The 18,388-nt window shown below is 40.9% G+C and overlaps 3 protein-coding genes across 4 annotated transcripts; 2 read left to right on the top strand and 1 right to left on the bottom strand.

Moving 5' to 3' along the window:
• Positions 1-1,100: 1,100 nt before the first annotated feature.
• prpf39 (PRP39 pre-mRNA processing factor 39 homolog (yeast)) lies at positions 1,101-11,471 on the top strand. 2 transcript variants are annotated; one of them, XM_078274548.1, is made up of 15 exons: positions 1,101-1,222; positions 2,524-2,970; positions 3,591-3,790; positions 3,914-4,039; positions 4,356-4,474; positions 4,645-4,812; positions 5,050-5,230; positions 5,647-5,754; positions 5,882-6,046; positions 6,482-6,608; positions 7,397-7,665; positions 8,148-8,332; positions 8,436-8,510; positions 8,731-8,842; positions 10,772-11,471. In XM_078274548.1, the coding sequence occupies exons 1-15, from the start codon at positions 1,210-1,212 to the stop codon at positions 10,859-10,861; spliced, it is 2,385 nt and encodes a 794-aa protein (XP_078130674.1). In that variant the 5' UTR covers positions 1,101-1,209; the 3' UTR covers positions 10,862-11,471. The 2 variants fall into 2 exon arrangements, with proteins under 2 accessions (XP_078130674.1, XP_078130672.1); XM_078274546.1 differs by having other exon boundaries at positions 1,102-1,222; positions 8,436-8,519.
• Positions 11,472-12,022: 551 nt separating this feature from the next.
• faua (FAU ubiquitin like and ribosomal protein S30 fusion a) lies at positions 12,023-14,064 on the top strand. The gene is made up of 5 exons (XM_078274778.1): positions 12,023-12,114; positions 12,582-12,663; positions 12,830-12,974; positions 13,604-13,659; positions 13,831-14,064. The coding sequence occupies exons 2-5, from the start codon at positions 12,589-12,591 to the stop codon at positions 13,954-13,956; spliced, it is 402 nt and encodes a 133-aa protein (XP_078130904.1). The 5' UTR covers positions 12,023-12,114; positions 12,582-12,588; the 3' UTR covers positions 13,957-14,064.
• A 991-nt stretch (positions 14,065-15,055) lies between these two features.
• fkbp3 (FKBP prolyl isomerase 3) lies at positions 15,056-18,014 on the bottom strand. The gene is made up of 7 exons (XM_078274777.1): positions 17,859-18,014; positions 17,346-17,447; positions 17,092-17,193; positions 16,841-16,976; positions 16,489-16,556; positions 16,280-16,377; positions 15,056-15,396 (listed from the first exon to the last, which is right to left on the bottom strand). The coding sequence occupies exons 1-7, from the start codon at positions 18,012-18,014 to the stop codon at positions 15,342-15,344; spliced, it is 717 nt and encodes a 238-aa protein (XP_078130903.1). The 3' UTR covers positions 15,056-15,341.
• Between the last annotated feature and the right edge of the window lie 374 nt (positions 18,015-18,388).

Raw genomic sequence — 18,388 nt, 5'->3', positions numbered from 1 at the left:
TTGTGAGATTTCCGACAGTACATAAAGGCACCATACGCCATTTCGCATGCGCGCCTCAAAGCAACTGAACTGCAAACCGGTCCATTAGTTGACGCCATTTGATCTTTCATTATGTATTAAATCGCCTCTAATACTACGTCTGCCACTAGAATTAGATAGGCCTTTACATATGAAACAGATCTAAGGATTTAGTAAGCTTAATGATCTCAAGAGAGGGTTTACAGGTGGGTCTTTCCGACATGTCTGATCATTCACAACGATTAGTCAGTGACGTGGAGGTTGTGAGAGAGTAGGGCAGGGGGAACTACTCGTGTTGTCGAAAGCAAGCATAGGCCTAGGCCTACTTACACCTGCTTATTAAAACTTACTTGAAACACAATTAACATAGCCTACACTATGATTACTGAAGGTGTAGGCTATGTCATGCAGGGGTAGGATACAATGAGAGCAATTACTAAAACTATTAAATACTGATTTCGGTTAAGATGATAAATAATGATAAACAAACTAATCTCTGGCAGATAAACTATGGAATGGCAACTCTTGTTATGTATCATATGTACAATAAAGTTATATGGGCCAATAGGTCTCAGCTGATTTATTGGTATTGAGCTGTAATATAAACAACTTTAAAACTACAAGCAAATTATGTTAGTCTACATTAGTGATCTAAAAATATCGAGAAGATTGGTTTGAGAATATATTTACCAAATAACCAATGTAAAAACCATAGACTGTATGAGGTAAAAACTCACCACTATGATACTTTCAGTTCAGTGTAACTTCATTGTGGATGATATTACATCACTACATACTATCCAGTGCAAGCTTATGTTGTATTTATGGGTTACCTCAGTCTACAAATCCCTTACAATCATGTATCAACATTTAACTGCTACATTATATGCTAAATACATGTATTCTTTAGTTAACCAAGTGCATGTCCCTTTGTTTAATTTTTCTCTGTCTATGTAATGACATTGCACGTTGTATAAACTTGGTTGCAGAAATTGTAAAAAGGTGTTTCACCGTATTTACAGGCAATGTTTTCGCCACACGTAGGGGCGGGCGGTAAGCTGAGCATGCGCACACTTCCTTCTAGGTTCTTCTTCGAAGTTAAGTATGGTGGGCAAAGCGCGCCTGGTCCTTGTAGGTTAGATAAAGTGACTTCGAAAGCCGCACACAAGTTCATAAGGGTGACATAATTTCATGGAAGATACTGGTAAGATGCCAAAACGTACCTTTATTTATACAGTTGGTGTAATGTGACTAGAATTGTGACAACTCAGCGGTCAACTTACGCTAGCTACTAGTGGTAACGTTAGCTAGGGAAATTGCCAACGTTAGCCGGCTAACGTTAGCTAACGTGGAGAAGCTGCTCCGCTGGTACCGACTATTGCCTGGAGTTGGAGGCATATGCGTCACACGTTGTGGTTCTAATAGCTAGCTACGCGTACGGTGAACGAAATTGTAAGGTAATCAGTAATTATTGGGTAAACTTTGTTAATATGGCCCTGGTACGCTGTAAATTGTAGTTAACTAGCTAACTAAATGTTTAAATTGAGTTAACATGCAACGTTACTAAACGAGCGCTAATGTGAGGCTAACGTCAACCTAAGTGCTGTGATATTCAGGAAATGGGTAGCTAGCTAAGACTCTAGGCCCAACTTTTGATTGAACTTTGATCACCCTGGTTGCAACATGGCCTCAAACAGCAAACAAAGCTAAAGCTATTATCAATCCACTTCCACGGAACACGTAAATTAGTTAACGTTTATCATGTATTTAATGGGCTGTGCGGAGTGTTATTTAGCTAAGCCAATCACGTGGGTACATTATTTTTAGTAGCTAGCTAACATTCGGCTTTAAGCCAAAGCTGGCGTCTCTTTTAAAGTCACAACAAGGAAGTGTCCTATAGCACCAGCTCCTGCTTCTAAAGCAGGGTGACCTTTTTTGGTATAAATTTAGCTTACTTAGTTAGCTAGCATTACTTAAATCTGCCGTTCATTCTTTCAAGTTCACTGTGATGTCTTAAGTGTGCTTGTTCTGTTTGATCAACAGTCCAAAACGTAAAGATAGTTAGCTAGGTTACTCGTGTATTGCAAAGAAAATAAGAAACTCTTCACGTTGGGAAGCTGAAACGTGATATTTCGTATTTTTGCTTGGAAATGATTGAAACAAGTAACTGATTATCAAAATAGTTAGATACATTTTTGTGTTGACCAAAAAGACTAGATGTACTACACAAAGCTACACATTTCTTTTTAAAAGACTGATTTTAGATTAATCATAAAATGTGTCTTCTCTAAAACAAAACAAAAATCGAATTTAGTTGAAGAATTGACTATTTTAACCCAGCCCAAATCATTATGAAGTATAGTGGTAGTAAATCATCTGATGCCAAAATCATGATGAAAGTTGAGTTTTGTTTGGAAACTACATTTTTATGAGCCATGTTGGTTGTTAAAATGCTGACTTTTCAGAATAAAAAATATATTAATAATTCAACCTGCTTTTCAACAGGCCTGCAACTCTCAGACGACACCATTTCTGGAATGCTGGACACTGAGTCCCCTGCCATGGAGAGCAATGGGGATGCCTTTCTTCCTGACCTTCCTGTTTTAGGCCAAACTGCTGACTGGTCCCCAGACCAGGTTACTCCAGAACCACTCACCAATATCTTGCCTGACGACTCCGATGCGTCCCAGGATGCTCCTGGGGAACAGCAGTCACCAAACGAGCAGATGGATTCCACAGAGCTGGGATCTGTGGAGAAGGCTGTGGAGCAGTTTCAGATTGTCAGTGCTCAGCTCTTCCAAGAGCAGCCACCACCACCGCCGCCGCCACCACCACAGCCCGCAGACGAGGCAGAGCAGCCAGCGGAACACAAATCTGAGTCCGGAGAGTCTGAGCAAGACAACCAGGAGATGAGGGTAGAGCCAGAAGCTGCTGTGCAGGATGGCAGTCAAGGTAATCAAAATAGTTAGTGTTTAGTTGTTGCTATGTATCATATATAGATGTATAGATTTTCAACATAAGTGGGGAAATTGTGAGATTTAGGATGATTAGAGTTTACTAGAACTAGCACTAGCACTTTCATTGCGGAACTCGATTTGTCGTTTAGGATGGTCCAGCCACTGTGCAAAACGTTATCTGAAGACCAAACTGCCTTTAGAAAAAGCTGTCTGTTTGGAAGGCAGCATACCAGTTATTTAAACACGTCTATATGAAAAGCTAAAAAATGCGAAGTTTTATACTTCTAATCTCAACATGGACAAAATCATGAATGTACTTGTTTGCTTTTTTGATGACCTGGCCAAAGTAACAACACAATATCTAGCAAGTTTTGTTTCCATAATGACTCACTGTAAGATATTGATATTATTGCAATATGTAATCTACATTGACTCTAAATTTAAAATATTGTTGGAAGAAGTGAAAACTGATCCAAAACTTAAAAATAATTTTTTTTTTGACTTATTATTGTGTAATGTAAGAATGCCTTTTACAGTTTTGCCAGTCAAATTCACTTTGAGTGCATATTGAGACATTGTACTGTGACATTCTTTGATTTTTGTTAACTTGTCCAGATGGGACTGAGGCCCCACAGATGACAGAGGATAGCATGGAGCTGGAAGAACCACCCAAAGAGACAACAGAAGAGTTGACTGTTCCTACTGAGCCCGAGCCAGAGCTGCCCAGTGAGTTTGAAAAACTATTCAAAGGATGCGAGGAGAACCCAGAAGACTTCAATGGTTGGGTCTACCTGCTGCAGTATGTGGAGCAAGAGGTAAGAAAAACATGCAGATGTGCTGACACGTTATATTACGTGTATTACTAAAATTTAACAGAAGTATTATACTAAACAGAAAATAACATAATCAATCTTTCTGCTATTGCCTCTCCTTTGCAGAATGCCCTTCCAGCTGTGAGAAAGTCATTTGATATATTCTTCCTACGTTATCCCTACTGCTATGGCTACTGGAAGAAGTATGCTGATATTGAGAAAAAGCACGAGAACATACAGGTTGCAGAAGAGGTAAATATAAATATCTTTCGGACGCATATGTTGCTTTCTTGTATTTAGTTTTTTAGGTATTACTGTATGTGCTATTCTGTCTAGTCAAATATTTGGCTGGTCACCAGCTGGATTATTCTGGCATTGCCTCTTATGTATCCCATTGTTATATTAGCACAGTGACTTAAGACCATTTAATTGTGACTAAGTCTTGGTCCTTTTAGAGACCGCAAAGAGCAACTGTTAAACCAGAGGGGCAAAGAGAAACGCACTTCAATGACTGAAGTAAAATTATTCCAGCCATTGACAGGCTTGTTTGTCTTTGGTCTCTCCCAAGGTATACAGAAGAGGCTTGCAGGCCATCCCTCTCAGTGTGGATTTGTGGCTGCACTACCTGACCTTTATCAAAGAGAACTCTGACCTGAGTGACCCAGAGACCGAGGGACGCATTCGAGCGTAAGTAAAAGACTTGTGTTTTGTGACCCTTATTTATTGACAGCAGAAACTTGATGTGAAATCTCATCGTCCCTATTTTTGTGTGTTCATGATTGAATTTAACCAAATATGTGATAAGACGACAAATAGTTGCGCAAGATTCACAACCTTTCCTATTTTTTTCCTACTAGTGCCTATGAACATGCAGTGCTTGCAGCAGGCACGGACTTTCGCTCAGACCGTCTGTGGGAGTCCTTCATCAACTGGGAGACAGAGCAGGGGAAACTGGCTAACGTCAGCGCCATCTATGACCGCATCTTGGGCATCCCAACCCAGCTTTATTCCCAGCACTTCCAGAGGTAGGGGGGAAACGGAATACAACTTTGGTTGCAGTCATGTTATATCTTTCTTTCAGCTCCTTACCAGCTCGATACTCCAGAGACACAGGTTATCTGTAGTCGAAGAAAGACTTAAAATAAGCTTCTTTTTTTTTCTTTCTTTCAGGCCACTTTGACTAAAATAATACCTACATGTAACACTATTTTAGAACCTTTCTTTGAGTTGGATCTGACATACCCATTTTTTAATCTTTGCAGGTTCAAAGAGCACGTGCAGAACAACAACCCCAAACACTTCTTGTCAGAAGAGGAGTTTGTTCAGCTGAGGCTCGAGCTCTCAAAGGCCAGCCTATTGGCGATGATCAGCGAGGAAGAAGGCACAACGGTTGATCAGGAGGAGTTGCCACCTGGTACAGAGGATCTTACAGACCCTGCTAAGGTAAAAATCCGGTTTCCTCCTGCAGGGGAAACACATTTACAAAAGCACTGGTTGCAGGGGTTAGCAGGTGCTTGCCTTTTCTCCATTATTAGACGGAAAGCTTTGTTTAGGTTTGAAGAGGTGTCTTTATGTCAGCAGCCAAGCCAATGAATGCCAGGGGGGATTCAAGTTGGCATCCAGTCAGGGACTCGCCCTAAAACTAAAAGGATCAACTGAGGCCCAGAACCTGCACCCAGAGGCTGATATGCATGGTGCATACATGCCTCCCCCCTCCACAGGCTTCTTGGCTCTGGCAAGCTCATGGTGATGTAAATCCTTGGCTGCAGGACTAGCAGTTTTTACATCAAGTGGAGAATGTGATACGGTGAAGATTACATGACGGTGCTGACCATGGGTTTTTGTGTGTCTTTATGTAGAGAGTGACGGAGATCGAGAATATGCGCCACAAGGTGATCGAGGTTCGGCAGGAAGTGTTCAACCACAACGAACATGAAGTCAGCAAGCGCTGGACCTTTGAGGAAGGGGTATGTGTCTTGTTTCTCCACAACAATGTTAATTGTTGGAAATGTGTTTTTCTTTTTGTTCTTTGACACTGTAAAAAACATGTATTCATATCTGTCTTTTTTTTTTCTTTTCTTCTTTTTTTTTTAGATTAAGAGGCCATACTTCCATGTCAAAGCCTTAGAGAAGACCCAGCTGAACAACTGGAAGGAGTACCTGGACTTTGAAATCGAAAATGGGACTCCGGAGCGCGTGGTCGTTCTTTTTGAACGATGCCTCATCGCTTGTGCACTCTATGAGGAGTTCTGGACCAAGGTAATGTGACCTTTAGCCTCTCTCTCACTCCCGCTACCACCCCGCACTTCCCCACCAACGATGATAACACATCGACACAGTAAATCGTCCTTCACTCTCTTTGCGTGTAACGTTGATATGTGACTGTATCTGTTGTATTAGGGGATGGCCAGCTTGCCACACAAGATTTGACTGCAGCATTTGCCAACTACTACGTTGCATCTTCTTCGTCTCCCACTACCTTACAGAAACTTATCTAATTGGTTCCATGAAGGTGCTGATGGGTTTACACAGAAAATTTCTAAAAACGATCTTGTCAATGAAGAAATTCACTGTCTCTGACAACTGAAAATGTAGGTTTAAAATGTGTTGTCTCTTTTGCCTCTCTCCTCTGTTCTTTTTCTCTTTCCTTCCCTGCATTTCTTCCAACTTGCTCCTCTCTTTTTCACTCTGAAGTATGCAAAATATCTAGAGGGCTACAGCACTGACGGCGTGAGACATGTCTACAAGAAGGCGTGTACCATCCATTTGCCCAAGAAACCAGCCATCCACCTCCTGTGGGCTGCCTTTGAGGAGCAGCAAGGTGAGTGAACAGACAAATTATCCAGGAGATTTTGAGAAGTCTCTCTACGGGTATAAATATCTTACGTCCGATTGTGTGACTACTAGGGTTGGGTATCGTTTGGGTTTTTCCCGATACCGGTGCCAAAGCCATACTTTTAAAACTGTGCTGGTGCCTGAACCGGTACTTTTTAATAAAGTCAAAAAAAGAAGGGTACTAAACGACAGTCGGCGGCATTAAAGAACGGCTTGTTTATTGCTAAGGCCATATGGTCAAAATTAAAGATTTAATAATAATGTAATAACTAACTTATTTCACCAGTAAATTGCTGTTGAACGTTAAAAACAAAACAACCACCAGATGGGAAAAGGGTATTTTACATATAACTTTGAATGCACCACGAAGCTACCTGTTTTAAGTGAACACACCGTCTGTGTTGTTTAATTCCGACAGCGGCAGCTGCTGCGCTGCAGAGCAGACTGTTGCGTCCCGGTGTTGGAATCCTCTACAGTGAAATACAGTCACACTTTAAACTGTTTAATGTTAGCTGTCAGCATTTTAACAGTGTTTAATCCAGCTGCTAGCTAAAGGTAGGCTAACGTTACCTGCTGTCGAGTGTAGTGTAAAGTCAGGCACCGAAATTTTCGTTCTTATTCGGTCTCGTTACTGCCGTTTACGTCGGCACTTTGGTACCCAACCCTAGTGACTACACTGTGTACATAGTGATAACAGACTTTTAAATAATAAAATATAATATAATTTGCCTTGTGTTATGCCATGCTGACACTATTCTGTATTTCTTTGCCCAGGTAATGTAGAGGAGGCTCGTGGCATCCTGAAGTCCCTGGAGGCAGCAGTCCCAGGTCTGGCCATGGTGCGCCTTCGGAGGGTCAGTCTTGAGCGTCGCCATGGTAACTTGGAGGAAACGGAGGCCCTGTTAAGGGAGGCCATGGAGTCTGCGAAGAATGCCACTGAGACATCGTTCTATGCTGTGAAGCTGGCCAGGCAGATGATGAAGGTGCAGAGAAGTCTGAGCAAGGCCAGGAAGGTGCTGCTGGATGCTATTGAAAAAGACCAGGTACGAACTGGTTCCGTATGGGGGGGAGGGGGAAGCCATGTAGTAAAAGTAATTCATTTACATGCTTTTTTTCATTTACACACTTGTGGGTGACATAACCCTCTGTGGAGGCTAATAAAAGGTTCAACAGTGTCTACAGACCAACGCACTCTACCGAGATCATACAATTATCCTTTTTCTGACTTACAGTGTTAGTTTTATCCCTAAATGGAAAATCTGAGTGGTTGCTGAATGTTTGCATTTGTGTAAGTTGCAAGAATAGTTTATATTTAATTCTACAAGATAACAGGTATTATTACTAGATAACATTTCGAGACACTTTAACTGCGGACAAGTATGGAAAGTTAGGTTTCTCATTAAATAAGTTCTACTCAGAATGCAAAGAGAAACTTGAGTCTGCAATTAAGTGACTTGTACCTTTTCCACTAAGGCTGTATTGCACATGTTGTGAGATGCACACTAATATTTTTGTGGCTTTACAGACGAGTCCAAAACTCTATCTAAACCTGCTTGAGCTGGAATATAGTGGAGATGTAACGCAGAATGAGGCTGAGATCTTGGCTTGTTTTGACCGGGCCCTGAACAGCCAGATGCCCCTTGAATCCCGCCTCCTCTTCTGCCAGCGCAAGGTTGAGTTCCTCGAGGACTTTGGCAGTGACATCAATGTGTGAGTTTTCTTGTTACTTTGAGTAATGGCTAGTTTTTTTTTATTTAGTATTCCTTTGATCATGTTTAATATTAAGTAATTTTTATTCTTTAACATCTTTCAGGCTTGTGGCTGCATATGAGGAACATCAGAAACTACAGAAAGAAAGTGAACCCGCAAAGAGGAAGGCCGAGAACGGGTATGACAGGTGGATAATGGGAACAGGGCTTGGGTCACATCAACACATAAGTTTTTTTCATATAACTTTCCGATCAAGGATAAGATTAGTAGCAGTTCAACTGAAGTGTTCTGTGGTCAGTTATTCATTGTGTCACAGTGAATGACCCTAAACCCAGGGCTTAATTTCTCAGTTAACTACTTTACAAGGATCTTACTAACTTGAAACTATTTGTCTCCAGCTCTCAGGAACCTGACGCAAAGAGACAGCGTGTAGACGACGGTTCCCCGGATGCTGCAAACGCCGTGGCAGACACGCAGGCAAACAACTCTGCATACAACAACTGGTACCAGGTGGGTTTCTTATCTGAGCAGTCGATGGCACTGAAAAAGGTTTCCTTACTTTCGATTCATGTCACATTAAGCTAGGCTGTGAAGATATAGATTTTTTTCTTACTGTGGTGAAAAACCAACGCATCCCTGCGGTTTGGCTATTTAAAAAAATGTTCGAACAACATAGGCACAAGTGCTCAAGCCTAGAAATAATTAATAATAATTGGACACACACACAAGAAATCCCCCATATGTTTAATGGACTGTCCCTCACGTGTAGACTGCAAGCGTATCAGGTGCACTTTTCACTTGCACGGCTTACGCAACATAATGTGCTCTCATTTTAATCCATGCAGCTGTCTGTACTGGCTCCGTGCAGGCTCACGTCTCAGCTGTGTCTCACAGGAGTAACTTGAAGTGTTTATTTACGCTTCAAGTCTATTTTTTCAGTAATATCCAAGTTTGATAGCCTGACAAGCCAGACCCACATCAAGATGTTGGGTCTGGGAACTCACCATTGGCAGGGCTCAATTGGCAAAACTCCAAACACATCGTCCTTTTTTAAGAATGAAATTTCTCAAAGAAAAGCTTAACTCCAAGTCTTCCAGAGTCGCGGCCAAAGCAGATTCAAAAGAGCACTGTTCTTTTGAACTCTGCCGTCATTATGTTAAGCCCGCCCACTGACTCTATACACAATGTGATTGGCCAGGCTAGAGTTTGGCTTTTCCAGCTCGCAAGCCAACGGAGAGTTGCTAGACAACCTTAGCTGCAAATTACATTTGCAGCCGCTAGGGTGCGTCTAGATTTCTACCAGTTTGATGCCCCAATAAAAAAGCACTGAATAAATATATCATCTTCATTTTACAACCTAGTGCTGTCTTTTGACTGAGCCACAGAGCAGCACACTCATTTTAGGTTTGTAATCCCACCGACTCTCCATTCGCTTTTGCCCATCTAAGTAGTTGGCAAAAGTGTAGTCTAGAAATCTAGACGCACCCTAGCTGCAAATGTAATTTCAACTCTCTGTTGGCTTGCGAGCTGGAAAAAACCAAACTCTAGTCAGTCCAATCACATGGTGTATAGAGTCGGTGGGCGGGCTTAACATAATGACGGCAGAGTTACGACGGTTCCGCGTGAATTCCCTGCTACTTGAAAACAAAGAAGATGGCTGCTGCTGCGAACAGCGGTCTTTTGAATCGGCTTTGGCCACAACTCTGGAAGATTTGGAGTTAAGCTTTTCTTTGAGAAAAGAACGGCACCAAAGTCATTCTTCAAAAAGGAAGATGTGATTGGAGTTTTGCCGACCGGATACGGCAAAAGTTTAATCCATCAACTAGCTCCGCTACCTTCTTCATTGCTCTGGTTGGTTGTAGCGCTATCCTATTGCGTGCAGAGGGAATTTGAAAGACAACCGTTTATCCCGCCCCTCGGATTGAGCCCTGCCAATGGCGAGTTCCCAGACCCAACATCTTGATGTGGGTCTGGCTTGTCGGGCTAGCATCAGTGTTGATGGACAAATAAATCAGGAATTCTCACACATACCAATAAAACACACTGTACAGAAAGTTTGGCTGCTCAACGCTTTGAAATTTGTGGACGAGACGGACCCGTACAGAAAGTCACTTCAGGTGTCGCATAAATGCTGTTGTGACGCTTGTGGTCTAGACACTGGGTGATTTAGCAACTGAAGCCCTTGAACATAGGATGGAACACGGTCAATGACGATAGCTATGTTTTTATTGTGTTCATAACATTTCATATTACACACCAAATGCACTCCTGTTAAGTTTCTTCAGCAAAAACATGGAAGAAAAATAAATACGCAAATTGGCTCTACCCCAAGGTAAAATGGGCTAAACCAAAGTTAAACTCATGCTTTGTTTAAGCCTGTTGAAAATGTCAGGGATTATGGTAATTTGCTCAACTTTTTTCGCTTACCCTCCTTTTCAGCAACAATACGGCGGTTGGGGACAAAACTCCTGGGGACAGTACAACCAATACGCTCAGTATAACCAGTACTACCCTCCTCCCCCAACATGATGGACAAAATCCTGACGGGAAGATGGAGACTCGGATGAAAGCAACCTATCTGACCTGCCTACATCTCTGAACAGGGCTTCTCAACATGTTGTCATGGAGATTTCAATCCAACCACAGAAGCTGATTTGTTAAAGTGTGCTTATCGGTTAAAATTGGTAGTGGTTAGTTGGAATATAATACACTTGGCCCTCCGTGACAGTCATGTTGATCAGTCATGTTAATGTGTAAACACATTAATTTCCACATTCATCATCTCCATCACCGGCTGCTTTTTGGGGTTCTTTAATGCATGTTATTTGTGAAGGCAGATTTTTTTTTTCTTTTTTTTTCTTGTGCGATTAAAGCTTTTTAATTTTTAGATTGGATGACTTAGTTTGGTCTCTTTCTTTGTGTTTAAGATTTAAACTTGTACAGGAGGCTGTCATTGATGTACCTGAGTCATGTGTTTCTCTCTCCCAAACTAAAAGATTTTTAATATTTCATGGTTATGTTTCCATAAATCAAATGGAGAGTCCCTCCTTTTCTTTCATGGTTATGTTCCCATTAAGCAAATGAAGAGTTCCTCTTTTTTATTTTGACTTGATTTCCTAATAAAGATTGATATCCTGAAGTGTCTCTTGTTGATTTCATCATCCTTATAATTCTTTCAATGCAGCTCTCATGAGATATTTAGGAGCATATCATCACACAATCATGTATTTTAAGTACAGAAATATTTTCTTGCTCCGTTTCAGTACTAAGTGCACATTATCAGAACCTAATAGTCGATGTAACACGTTACCTCTATACAACAGTGACTTAATAAAATTAATGTTTGACTGCTGAGTAATGTGAAGAAATGAATCCATAGAAACTTAAAAAAATACATTAAAACATAAAAGCGCACAAATAAACCTAGGCCTGCTCAAGCCACAGCGCCTTTAGTTTGACAGAAGATTTAATGATTGGTCCTAACTTTCCAGAGGTGGGTGGAGTTTGTGCTACATGCGACACACGGAGTTTAATATATATATATATATATATATATATGAACAAATTGCACGTCACTGAGTGAAAGATGTAGAGTTGTTGCCAATTAAATCAACGTAAAAGCCAATCAAGTGATCTATCATTAACCGCATCACCTTCAACCTCCAAAGCGTGGTGGGCGTGGCCACTGCTTTCGACATGGTTACGTAAATCCGCACATGCGCAGTGTCGGCCCTTACACAGCCCTTTCTATGCCTAGCGTTGAACGACTAGCATCAAACGAGGTAAGGCCTGTGCAGTTTAAGTGAAAAACCCTAATTATGACAAACCCTGGATTGTTTTGGTATGCGAATATATGATCTATATCATCATTTATCTCAAGTGATTTGTGTATTTGAACAGTTACAACAAATTGCACGTGTTTTCAAGCGACTTTATGAAACGTGTGCCCCATGCGGCTAGTTAAGCTAGCATAGCATTAGCAAGTTACCGAGAGAGACTAGTCTGTTCCAGCTCCCAGCATGTTCAGCTTCTCGTCAGTATTTAAGTTGCCCGTTTTGTGACAGGGTATACCTTGTAAGTGTATTTCAACGTCAACATTAACTACGTAACAAGTAGACACTGGCACAACGTGGCGGACTTGGTGACCAATGTTTACTGCCACAAATAATACCAACGCCTCAAGCTGATTTCCGCAGTAGAAACACTGATAATGACTAAAGTCGCTTGGCTCTTTGGTGCTTTCTTCCAGCATCAAGATGCAGCTCTTCTTGCGTGCCCAGAACACTCACACCCTTGAGGTGACCGGACAGGAGACTGTTGGACAGATCAAGGTAAAAATATTACAAATTGATGAGAATACACCAGAGCACCTTATCTCGAAATAGTTGTATAACTTGACTGCATTGCTGTTTTCAGTGATCTATATGTACCCTTAGTAGTGATTTTTACATGGCTTTGGCTTGAATAAAAACGCCAATACTTTGGTTCGTCTCTCAGGCCCATGTCCAGGATCTAGAGGGTCTCCTGGTTGAGGATCAGGTGCTGTTGCTTGCTGGGAGCCCGCTGGAGGATGATGCCTCCCTGGCATCCTGTGGTGTCTCAGAGCACTGCACCCTGGAGGTAGCCGGCAGGCTGCTGGGAGGTCAGTACACAGAATAACTGTGTATTTTTGTGTTGTCTAGTCCTGTGTTCAAATAAACATTTGATCACTCATCCACCAAAGACACTGTGGGGATAGAAGTCAAAAGCCAGTGTTCCCTGTTGATCGTAAACATTTTTTTGAATAGGGATCGACAAATACCGTTTTTTCAAGGCTGATATGTTACCGATTATTAAACAAACGATAACAGCTATTTGGAACCAATACGCACATAAAGTGAATGCCCCAATAAATAAATCCCTAAATCAAAATTAAGAACTTTTGTTTAAAAAATACTTAGGCAATTGTTTAATAAATTAGAATCTTTCAACATAATACAGTAAAAGTGTCAGTCAGTGTTGTGGGTGAGCTGTAGCAGAGCCAAAGTATCGGTCTATGCCTAATTTTGAATGAGCAAGGGACAAATTTAGCTTTTTCTGGGTACGCTGCTGGTTGTATAAGACCAGTCATGATCCCCAAACCAGCAACGCTGTCGTACAAGCCATTATATTTAAGATCCTCATCATTCATGGACCCCAATGGGTACATTATTGTCTAAACAATTGCAGAAGCTGTATTTGTCTGGGAAATATCCCAATTCACACTTCCCCTGTTCCTTGTTTCCCCCTCAGGTAAGGTTCACGGCTCTCTGGCCCGTGCCGGAAAAGTGAGGGGACAGACACCCAAGGTAAGGAAGTTTTAAGCTTATTCCAGCACCTTGTGTTCCAGTAAAATATAAATGCCTTTACTTAACTTAAGAACTTGGATTGGCTTGTGTATTTTCTGTTTTGGATAAGCTAGTTTAAAATGCGTTCTGATCTTAGAGAAATAACAAATGTCTTTCTGTCATGTTGTCTAGGTTGACAAGCAGGAGAAGAAGAAAAAGAGGACTGGCCGTGCTAAGCGTCGCATCCAGTACAACAGGCGCTTTGTGAACGTGGTGCCCACCTTCGGAAAGAAGAAGGGACCCAACGCCAACTCCTAAGTGCTCCAATGCCCAAAAGGAGAAACCTAATCTCATCCCATCGGTTTTTACAAGTTTAAATGTTATCCTGCTGTACAGAATAATAAATTTGGCTTGGACAAAAGAGAACTTTGTGTGGTGTATCCTGCATTTAAAGTGGTGTCCTTGCTATTTCCAGGGTTTTGTGACAACAGGGTTTCCGCAGGGTCTTCAAGTCTAAAATTTCTAAATGTTCAGCCATTCAAAAGTCTATAATACTCTAAAGTATTGTTTTAGGTCTTAAATCATTTTAAACGGGTCTTAAATTTTCCTACGTCCATACAACTCTACCTTTATGTTCTTTTTTGTTCTTTTGCTAGTCCAAATATAATTTTGCTGTATTCCGACTACAAATGAGACCAACATGCAATTTATATTGCAGCCAATCAGCTTTTGTGTTTATTGGCACGAGTCTCTTTCAGATTGTACCATAGACAAACAGATTTATTTATTTTTGTTCTTCAGCTATGGGGAAGTGCTAGTTAAGGGATACTTGGCTTGGAAAAAAAACTGACTTTAGAGCTTAGTTTAGGTCTTAAATGTCATTCATAATGGTCTTAAGTCTCACGTTTGATTTGGTGAGTTCTTTTCCTGCGTATTTAAATTGGTGTCATCTGCTGTAAATATTTGACGCAGTCTAGGAAAATATTTGGGGGACAATTTTGTAACCACTGTCTTGTGTTAAAGTCAGGTCATTTACAAAACTTCAAGGGGTGGGCACTTTAAGGAATGGTAATTAGTGTGTTTTTAATGTGAAATAAACCCAGATTAAAGTATGTACAGTATCTTGTCAATGAGTAAATACTCATTGGTATTAGTGCATTTATATGTAACAGTGCTGTTGAGTTAGACAGAAATGGAAATCAATATAAATATATATATACACACGTATATTAAATCTGAAAGATCAGTGCACATGACTGTAGTTGTAGCTTTATACCAGAACAAAATCTACTTGATGTTGCACCTTAAACATTAAAAAAAATAGTTCTTTAACCAATGACATGCATGTGAATAATTAAACTTCACAATTTGGACATCAAACCTATATGAAACATAGAAATAATTCCGTACTACTTAGTCTCTGAAACAGGTTTATTTATCATATACATTGTACATGCAAAAGAACAAAAGAAAATGCAGAGAATAAGGTTTCAGGGTGTCTCATATGTACATTATTGACAAGCCATCACATTTTGGCCAAAATGCTGTAATAATTGGTCATCAATTCTTTTAACATGGTGATGAATGAGACAGAGTAGGAACACAATCCAAATGCCATTTTAACTTGAATCTTTACAGCAAGGCCATTGAGTATTTTTCCCTCTGCCCTTGAAATGCAATGCATGCTGGCCAGCAGTTGCTCGTTAATCCACAGCCACCACTTCAACCTCAAAGATCAGCTTTGCATTGGGAGGAATTCTGGTAGAGCTGGAGTTAAGGAATAGACAACTTTCAATACAAAATGAAAATGTTTTCATCAGATCAAATTACAGCCGCAGTACAGGAGAAACACGAAGTGTATCGACACTCCCAAAGGAGACTTGCTCCAAAAACAGTTACAGCTGCAAAATACAACACCTGATCACCTGTGTAGACAGAAGGGCTGGAAGCAAATATTCGACTGTTCGTTTGTTACTCGATTTTCGGATATTCCATTTTCAATACTATAGAATAGTACATAGAATAGAATCCTTAAAAAAATACTTCCATTAAATAAAGCGAAAGACGTATTGCAACAGAGTTTCCATTTCAGTGCGAGTCTCCTCACACACACACACACACACCTGGTGCGCAGCAGAGAGAGACCGTGACAAAAATGTGCATGAAGGCTAAAATTCACCGTGGTGATCTGTTGGAACAAAGCTATAAAGTTCTGCTAGGCTAATTTATACAGTGTGAACACTGCACACAGCGCTATGCGACCCATCTCCGCTGAGAACAGAGAAATGTCTGGCCGAGTCGAGTTATAACTGAGCAGACTGATGTGTGTACGCTTATACTGTAGCAGCCTGATGTCGTTTTCATGCGATTTATTGAAGGTAAACAGAACAGACGGTTGCGCACAATGTCACTGCGTTCGGCCACGGCACTGGCTGGTTGAGTACTGCCCGAGTCATGCCACCCCCGTGCCACTAAATATTCAAACATTAAATGTTGATTAGTACCAAAGCTTAAAAAAAAAAAAAAAAAAAGGGGATTGGGGACAGCCTTAGTAGGCAGGAAAATTGGAAACCCTACAACTAACGTGAACCTAGACATGACATGTACAGTGAAGCACAAAACCAGCCAAAGAAAAGGATACTTTGAGTCGGGGAGACCCTTCCTTCCGTAGGCCCACTCTGGTTCAATCTCCAATCGAGCAATTTCACCCTTGCTCATCGTCAGTAAGGCCTCATCCCACTGTGAAAGTAAAGGATTACTGATGATGGCATGTGGCTGAGAAGTGTCATATTCAGGAACTGACTGAAGCTTGGATGCAGAGCAAAAAAAAAAACCATCAGAATCACTTACTCCTCTGATGACTCTGCCCAGGCCAACTTTGAAGGTCAGTGGTTTAGTTTGCTTCTTCTTTCTCTCCGCTGCAGAGAGAGAGAACAGTGAAGGTTTAAACCTGAAGATGGAATCTTCTTCATCATAGGATACTGGTTTCATCTGTACCTAGAACCGCAAAGGACAAGTGTCATAGTTTAAAATGACAAGATTAGGAGATGAAAATAAATAAATACTGAAAGGCCTGTTTAAGATGGTTGCGCACGAGTCCAGGAATCTCAAGCATTTTGTTGCGTCCTTAGAAAAAAAAAAAAATTGACCAATTGACAATATTTTGGGTGGAGTGCCGCTGTAAGGTGCAGGTCTGTCATACTTTTGGGGACATTGGTGTCGAAGACAGTTCCATCCTCCAAGGTGCCAGTGTACCAGCAGCTCACATTTTCGCCTTTCTTTGGAAAGTTGGTTTTGTCACCTTTCTTCAGCACGGACTTGGTGTACTTTGGCGGACCCTGAGAAAAGCAATGCAGGAGCCGTTAATAGTAGTTTGTACAAAGTGCAAAGAAAAAAAAATGAAAAAAATGTTCTGAATGAAAATCTGCCAAATTCAACACCCTGGACCCGTACCTCATCCACAACCTCTGCCGGGACTTCTTTGGACTTTACTTCAATTTTCACTGCTTTAACCTGCTCGGTCACATCTTCAATTGGTTCTGTGCCTTTAAATTTCTGCAAATGACAAAGGAAGCATGAAACACACACACATCCATCCATCCATTCATTCATTGTTGAATGAGTTTGTAAGCCAACCCGGCCAGACATCAACCCCACAGATGCAGAGCCACTATGTACAACATCAAGTCTTTATTATCATCACTTACTTTGCTCTCAAAGAGCTGATTGTAGGCAATAATCAGTTGTTCTTTCTTTGCTGTTTTAGCAACGTTTTTTATGTTTCCCAGCAGCTTGTGCTCATTGAGGAACTGAAAGAGAAAATGCAATTACAAGGAGAAAGTAAGCAGACGACAACTTTGTTTTACCATCATGTGTGCTCCTAATCAAATCAAATCAATCAATGTGTTTCAGTCACGGCTAACTTATACAAAATCACGGTAAACATAAAATGTAACCGTTTCTGCTGCTGGTCAGATGAAATAATGAGCTATGGCATTTATCTCAACAGTGCAGAACTCTTTGGTTTAAATATGAGTGTACTGTTGTACATTCTGCCTTGCTAGATGCTAAAACACAACACGGCCTTCCTGATGTAGCTACGCTTAGCGTTAGCTAGCTAACGTTAACCACACAGCATGCTGCAGCTCAAAGTGAGCGTTAACATTTTAACCTACATATATTCAACTCAAATCACAAAGATACTAAAGCGATAAACATACCGAGTGTGCTGCATTGTCCTGAATGAACGTAATAATGTCTTTTTTGGGGAAATCATCACTTTTGAGCTGGTCATCGCTCCACTCTCGTGTTACTTCATCTGCCATTTTAGTAAGCGAACTGGTTAGAATTTGAAATTGACCCTTCTGCGCAGACATCATCCATCCATTCTCCTGCGTAGCTGCTTTTTCTTCTTCTTTGGTGTTTATTGCCGGTTGACAAACCAGCCTACGGTCCATTACCGCCACTAACTGGACTGGAGTGTGGAACAAGAGATGCAGAATTCTTTGAGCTAAATCAGTTTATTTAAAAAACGTAATCATGTCCAAGTATATCTTGCCTGCTGTGTTCCCTAAGAGACCTTACATTGAAAAGTCATGATGTGTTGTCTTTATTACTGATTGAAAAAGGGGTTTTCTATTGATATTGTATTTTCTACAATGAAGTAGCAATATGTTACAATGTGTGCATGTTCCAGTTGGGGAGCCTATTTTATATAATGTGTGGTTGAGACTTGTATGGCCTATTCTCA

Source organism: Sander vitreus, chromosome 18 (genome assembly GCF_031162955.1).
Source record: "Sander vitreus isolate 19-12246 chromosome 18, sanVit1, whole genome shotgun sequence".
NCBI classification, from domain to species: Eukaryota; Metazoa; Chordata; class Actinopteri; order Perciformes; family Percidae; genus Sander; species Sander vitreus.
Note: the sequence above shows the minus strand (reverse complement) of the source record. Positions and strands in the feature narration are given on the sequence as shown.

Coding starts and splice junctions, on each gene's coding strand:
- prpf39 (XM_078274546.1), top strand. Junction 4,475..4,644: donor ACCGAGGGACGCATTCGAGC/GTAAGTAAAAGA, acceptor TTTTCCTACTAG/TGCCTATGAACATGCAGTGC. Junction 6,047..6,481: donor ATGAGGAGTTCTGGACCAAG/GTAATGTGACCT, acceptor TTCACTCTGAAG/TATGCAAAATATCTAGAGGG.
- faua (XM_078274778.1), top strand. CDS start 12,589: ATGCAGCTCTTCTTGCGTGCCCAGAACACTCACACCCTTGAGGTGACC. Junction 12,975..13,603: donor AGCCGGCAGGCTGCTGGGAG/GTCAGTACACAG, acceptor TTTCCCCCTCAG/GTAAGGTTCACGGCTCTCTG. Junction 13,660..13,830: donor TGAGGGGACAGACACCCAAG/GTAAGGAAGTTT, acceptor CATGTTGTCTAG/GTTGACAAGCAGGAGAAGAA.
- fkbp3 (XM_078274777.1), bottom strand. CDS start 18,014: ATGTCTGCGCAGAAGGGTCAATTTCAAATTCTAACCAGTTCGCTTACT. Junction 16,977..17,091: donor CGGCAGAGGTTGTGGATGAG/GTACGGGTCCAG, acceptor TGCTTTTCTCAG/GGTCCGCCAAAGTACACCAA. Junction 16,378..16,488: donor TGGGCAGAGTCATCAGAGGA/GTAAGTGATTCT, acceptor TTACTTTCACAG/TGGGATGAGGCCTTACTGAC.